The 6,186-nt window shown below is 34.4% G+C and overlaps 1 protein-coding gene across 1 annotated transcript; it reads right to left on the minus strand.

Annotated features, from left to right (window-relative positions):
* Positions 1 to 4,732: 4,732 nt before the first annotated feature.
* On the minus strand, positions 4,733 to 5,921 carry LOC116338675. The gene is made up of 2 exons (XM_031764085.1): positions 5,809 to 5,921; positions 4,733 to 5,749 (listed from the first exon to the last, which is right to left on the minus strand). Exons 1-2 carry the CDS (start codon positions 5,854 to 5,856, stop codon positions 4,733 to 4,735), a joined length of 1,065 nt encoding a protein of 354 aa, XP_031619945.1. The 5' UTR covers positions 5,857 to 5,921.
* Positions 5,922 to 6,186: the final 265 nt, after the last annotated feature.

Consider the following 6,186-nt stretch of genomic DNA (forward strand, 5'->3'; position numbering starts at 1 on the left):
TGAAAAGGTATACAATTGCACAGTTGTAATTTATATTCTTGTTTTCCACAACGAAAGGGTTGTCGAACATAAAGCAAACGAATAAAAAAACAAAACAAATGTCTTGCGTTGTAACTCATTTTCTGGGAAAGGGTTTTCTAATATGCGTCCCAAAGACAGAAGTTTATTTCCATCGATAGAACAAATGATAAGACTTGAAAAAAATGAGGGTTGAATTTTGATGATGAAAATAAAAAAGAAAACACGAGAACAAAACGGCAAAAATAGGATGAAAATGTGTAAGCTCTATGCATTTCGAATATTATATTATATGTGAGAAAAAAAAAATACAAATAATAAAAACAGAAATTCGTGGCAGCTAAATTAAAAGCGGAAAAAAGCCTAAGTTCGAAATTTTTATTTCACAAAGTGTTTAAATGCACCTGCTTTAATATCGTGGTGCTTGTTACATTTCGTTCTTGTTTCGTCTTATTAGTGAAAGAGTTGTACTTGCGCTCGCGCCCGCTCGCTCGCGATCAAGAAACATGATGGCAAACAAATGTGGAATTGTACGTTAATTTATCGTACAACGGCAACATAATAAATTTAAAGCATGCAAGCGGTAATTCTGGTAGCAACCACGAATGTTACAATGCGACCTTACTATTAGAAAAAAATGCAATGTAGTTTCCAGCAAGAGAGCAAAAAACATACACACAACAACAAGCAAACCGTGCATCGGTTGGACTTGTTTGTTAAACACCATATTGTGCTGCACACTATGCAGTTACGCACATTTGCGACACATGGAGAATCATCGATGACGTTGTTATGTATCATTGTGTCGGAGAATTTTCATGAATAAGGTGATTTGATTTTAGAAGCGAGCGACAAAAAAGAAACACATTGTCAACTTCGGTGACATTATGAGCTGATTAAGCACTTATTGAAATATTTTAATTGAAAATCGTTTTAGCGAACATTTACGTTGCTATTTATATGTGTGCCATCGATATTTAGCAATAGTTCGGAGGCCATTACATTGCCCAACTCATTTCGGTGACATTTGATGGAGTGTCGATCATTTTATACGTAAGCATTCATTTTTCAGCAGAAAAAAAAAACAATATCGAAAATACCAAATCAAAAAAACCAGCGACCAAGAAAACATGTTCCTTACTTTGCGCGTGTACAAGTACGCATCGCCATTCGACGGCACGGGCGAAACAAGTTACCAGTGGTTTCGTGTGTGTTTGTTTTTTTTTTGCTTCTAAGCAATAAAATCACCACATTTATACACCGTATGCTATGTACGCGCACTAAATTCAGAGTGCGGTAAATCGATAAAATTAATTGAATTAACATTGGCATAAAATAAAAGAAGCGACATTTCAAAAACAACGGCAAAACAAAAGCAAAAGTGTTAGAATTTTCTGAGTTTTTGAAAGCTAGTTTCAATTAATTCAGTGCAAAAAAAGCAAAATGCATTAACACAAGCCGTGTAGTAGGCAAAAAAAACGTCATTACTCGACGATGCCAAGCTTGATAGAGAGAGGGAGAGAGAGAGAGAGAAAGCGAAATGAAACAACATCATCTATAGGTAAACATGTTTATTCGTGTTGCTTGTTTTTTTTACGACTCCTTGCCAATAAAGTAAAATGAACAACGAAAATAAACGTGTATATTTATCGAATGCAGCACATTGCAATGTGACCAACATCAAAACTATAGTATCTTACATGACGACAATAATGATTCGCTGCTGTTCGTTAAACAAAACCAGTCTGATTATAAGTGCACACATTCCCATTCATAGAATTCGATTGGATTGAGAAAGAGAGCGTGAGTGAGAGAGTGCGAGAAAATAAAAATCAAATAACAAAAAAAACACACACTGGAAACTCATCACTTGACACGCATTAATGAAACCATGTTTGAACGAAATGGAACATGACATGAGACTCTTTTTAGATCATTTTGGCCAAATGATTGTATTTATGGGAAGCAAATCTCGTAGCATGAGCTATTACACTAATCAACAAATTTGAAATTGAACATTCCGATCACGAAATTAAAACCAAATCGCTTTCCAATGTCCAATCATCATGGCACAAAGCAAATTGCCAAGTTTTTCATTTCATTTTCATGACATTTTCTATAGCCATTCCACTTCAATATGTGCTCGCCACTTATTTACGCTCTCTCAATTTTCGAGAGACAAATTACAAAAAAAAAAAAATTAAGAAAAGTAATTTAATTTTGCTTGAGGTGATGTCCTCAAATGATGATTGCCGCTTATCAAACAAAATTTTTCTGCCGATTGTCCAGTTTTCCAAGAAATTTTTAATTGTGAATGGAAACATGCATGATCTTTTCTGCACTCAAATAATAAACACTAATTATTATCCATTCCTTTTTGGATTGCCCTCTTTCACATACATACACGAGCATCAGGTGCATTGGTTTGTATTTTGTTGCTTTGCCAATTATTAGAGAATTGCTCATTTACTAATTTATTGTTTCATTTTCTCTCTCTCTCTCTCTCTTTTTTCTCTGTCTCTGTTCCTTACTGTGTGAGTGTCGTTTGACTTTCTCTAGTGTGTTCAGTTCTCGGCTAACATTCCAATAACATGATAAATTGAGTATCGAGCAACGCTGTCGAGGTGGAGATAATGATGAAGATAGCAATCAATGCGATGCATAGAATAGCAAAATAACAGCGGCCAATGTAAATACAATAGGCGTCGAGAACGGAAACTTTTTGATGTCATCTTTCAATGAAAACAATCAATATTTGAACTGAGTACCGCACACTTAGGCTGGTCATCATCTTAGACACGAGATCTCATTTAACTTTTTAAAATAGACAGCACACAATATTTCAGTGTGCAACAAGCAACAAGCAACAAGACAACCTCAACTCATGATTATTATACAATAGCAATCAAGATGACATAGAAAAATAGTGCTTCGCTGCTGGGCAAATAGACGACTTTTCTCATCCGTAATTATTGCATTTTGAATGTGAACGGTTCCATCAGTTTTGCAATGAAAGTGGAAAACTTCGATGGGAGCAATTTTCATGTCTGCTTGTGTGTGTGTATGAAAGAGATAGAGAGCGACAGACTTTAAATTGTCTTAGTAACTGAGTTTGACAGAATCTTATCGTTTAATGTATTCATTACTTTCAATTAAACCTTCGCTTGAGGTGCAAAACTAAAGTTGCAAAAATTGTTCTCGTAACATTTGAATATCAGTAAAATGCCGTATATACAATAGGCAAACACATGAAATCTCTATGAAAAGACTATTAATAACTTTAATTTCAATTTTAATTCAAGTCAATCAAAAATGATTCCAATGCCTATTAGTCGACGAATTGTTTGCTACCGTGTTTTGTATGCTTGTATGTATATTGTTGCAAATGCAAACGAGTAAAGTCGCAGGTCAAGTGTGTGTGCGCGATCAGACGAAAATGTGTAAGCCGCATTGTCAAACACAGTAGGCATCGTGTTTTTCGTGCTATAGCATGCCGCATGCCAAAGCGGAAAAGAAACTCGAAAATTGTGCAAAGTTTGCGGGGCATGGATTAAAATTTTAAGTAGTCACTTCGTGATTTATTTTTGGTGTGTTTCTTTGCCATAATAGAGCAACCAGCCACCATTACACACGAAAATATACAATGCATTTTGTGTAGTGCAAATCAACTACTGCTTTGAGCTGTGTTTAACAATGTTTGAAAAATATTTTATGTATATATATACATATAGCGAGAATACCGGGTCCGGGTCTTCTAAAAAACACATAGAAAACAAAAAGAAGAACAGACGAAATTCATGGCACATCATCACATGGGCTCTGTGTTTGGCATATTAAAACATGAAAATGCACCACATAGACGAAAACTCTTTTAGTGCAGTTGAACTGAGCTCGCCTCGCCTCGCCTCGCCTCAGCTTGGTTTGGCTTGAAACACTCAATTCGCACATCGACTACTGTATACACCGCAAAACAATGATCGGAATTACGTGCAACAGTGGAGCGCAAACAAAATCGTGTTACATGTGGTAAGGCGATAATAAAATAATATGCAAATGGCTTGACCTTGTTATTGCTTTCTTTGGATAAAATTTATACCCGTTTCAAACGCCACTATATACGCAAATCCACACACACAAACACATACACATGTATTATATGCACAAAAATGGATTTCTTTCTTTCTTTTATGTACTCGTGCTTAATTTACAGAATGCAGTTGAGAATCAATTATTATATTTCTTACGTTTACATTTTAAGTCAAATATTTGCATTTCTCACTTGCCGATTCACTCTTTCTCGCTCTTTTACTACCTATTTTTTCTCTTCATATTACACGACCGTGTGAATCATTCACCGTCATTTTGGTGCGCTCAAAATGAGCTGTCAAGTACAAGGAAAATTCATAACATATGATCGATTTATGAAATTTGTGAAATAGATTCAGTACTCGAGTGCCGATTCAAACTTTGCCAACTATACACTATTGAAATTTATTAAGGCAAATCAAAGGCAGATAAAAGACCTTACGTGTGCAAGATGTATTTTTCCACAGAGAGCGCAAATCATTGGACATTGAATCTTGCAGTTTAATTTGGTGATTTTCCTTTAAACTCATTTCTTATTTAAAGATAAGCATTTAAGGGCAACATTCTTTCAAATTTTTTTTAAATAGAAATGCAAAAGAAAAAAAAATATCTTATTTTAAAAAATCATTTAATCTGTGTATGATGGAAATAAATCAATCGTTTCATTTTCGTACATATATAAAAGGTGTTGTCGCATTTTTCTCGCTAAATTTGGGTCATTGTGTCTGTCTCCGTATGCATATGTTTGTGGATCGAGATGATGTAATAACGTGGTGACGTTTGCGATGGCAAAAACTCCACAAGAAACGTAGTCAGGTTGGATTGTTGCTGGTTTTACAAACTGGTAGCTTTTGCCCGGATAAATTCGTTGAAGAATGTCAATTTGTTGATGATTAAGAGTTTTTCCACGTTTATAAAGCGAATCATAGATGAACACTCTATTCCTTCTGGCCACATAATGACTGACAATATAATGTCGAGGATGAAAACACAAAATTATTTGAATATCATTGCGATCAATGGGTACGGCCTTATAACGATCGATTGCTTGCGCATAAGCAGTTGGTTGCATATTCCAATTCGGAAATTGTTTTTTAACTAACACATCAATAAAATGATCTACTGCGAAATTCGAAAGTTCTGCATTCAGATTTGATATTTCATCGATCATATTTTGGACATCGTAGCCAGCCGTGTGTCCATCTATTTCATCGTCATAAATTTCAACAATTTCAAAAGCTGGCTGTACAATTGGTATGGGTTGGCCATCCATTTCATCGTCAGAAATTTCAATAATCGATTCTTGTGCGTTTGGAACGCATTTCAACAGTTTTTTCAATTTTTCCTCACTTTTAAAAGCAACATGAAGCAACAGATTTTCAAGCTCTTCCTTAGTTATTCTCTTATTTAAATAACAATAGTAATCATTTGTCTGACCATTGAATTCTATGCGAGGCTTCATATCTGCGGTTAATATTACTCTTTTGTAAAGGAGGTGATTCAAACCGTTCACCCATTCAAATATGATGCAATCTTCATTGTTAATTTGCAAAAATGCACATTTGTCATTTTCACGAGCAATTCCACTATTCATTACTGTTTGCATTATGTTATACATTTCATCTCGAATACTTTCAAATTCTTCCTGGAAATGGATAAACAGATTTTAAAAATCGTATTTTTTTTAAATATTCAAAAACTCACTCTAGCTAATGTAGCGCTTCTTGTTGTTGGCCCTCGTACAGTGAACATTTTTTATCTTTCTTTAATTTTACTAACAAATTTTAATTTTTCACGTTAACTTACAATTTCTTACTATAATTTTCTTTTAAGCAATTCAAAATTCGTCTTCACTTGATTATCAATTTTTGATAGCTAATCCAAAGGTAATTTGATCAGTTTGTTTTGTACAAAAATGCTATGATAAGTTATTATGTCTCTATTTCTAAGTTTCTAAGAATCCGAATTTAGTCATAAACTCTTAAAATTATACTATTATTTAATGCTAAAGAAAAAGTCTTATGGGAAAAAGTGCCATGAACTGGTTCAAAGTCAGTTCATCTGATGTCCAGAAACGTTGCT

This window comes from Contarinia nasturtii, unplaced genomic scaffold (assembly GCF_009176525.2).
Source record: "Contarinia nasturtii isolate CC-2019 unplaced genomic scaffold, AAFC_CNas_1.1 Cnas_scaffold_414, whole genome shotgun sequence".
NCBI lineage: Eukaryota > Metazoa > Arthropoda > Insecta > Diptera > Cecidomyiidae > Contarinia > Contarinia nasturtii.

Bases quoted from the DNA above. Each gene is read 5' to 3' on its own strand.
- LOC116338675 (XM_031764085.1), bottom strand. From the start codon at position 5,856: ATGTTCACTGTACGAGGGCCAACAACAAGAAGCGCTACATTAGCTAGA. The intron at 5,750-5,808 runs GTGAGTTTTTGA...ATCCATTTCCAG, and splicing joins GAAGCGCTACATTAGCTAGA to GAAGAATTTGAAAGTATTCG.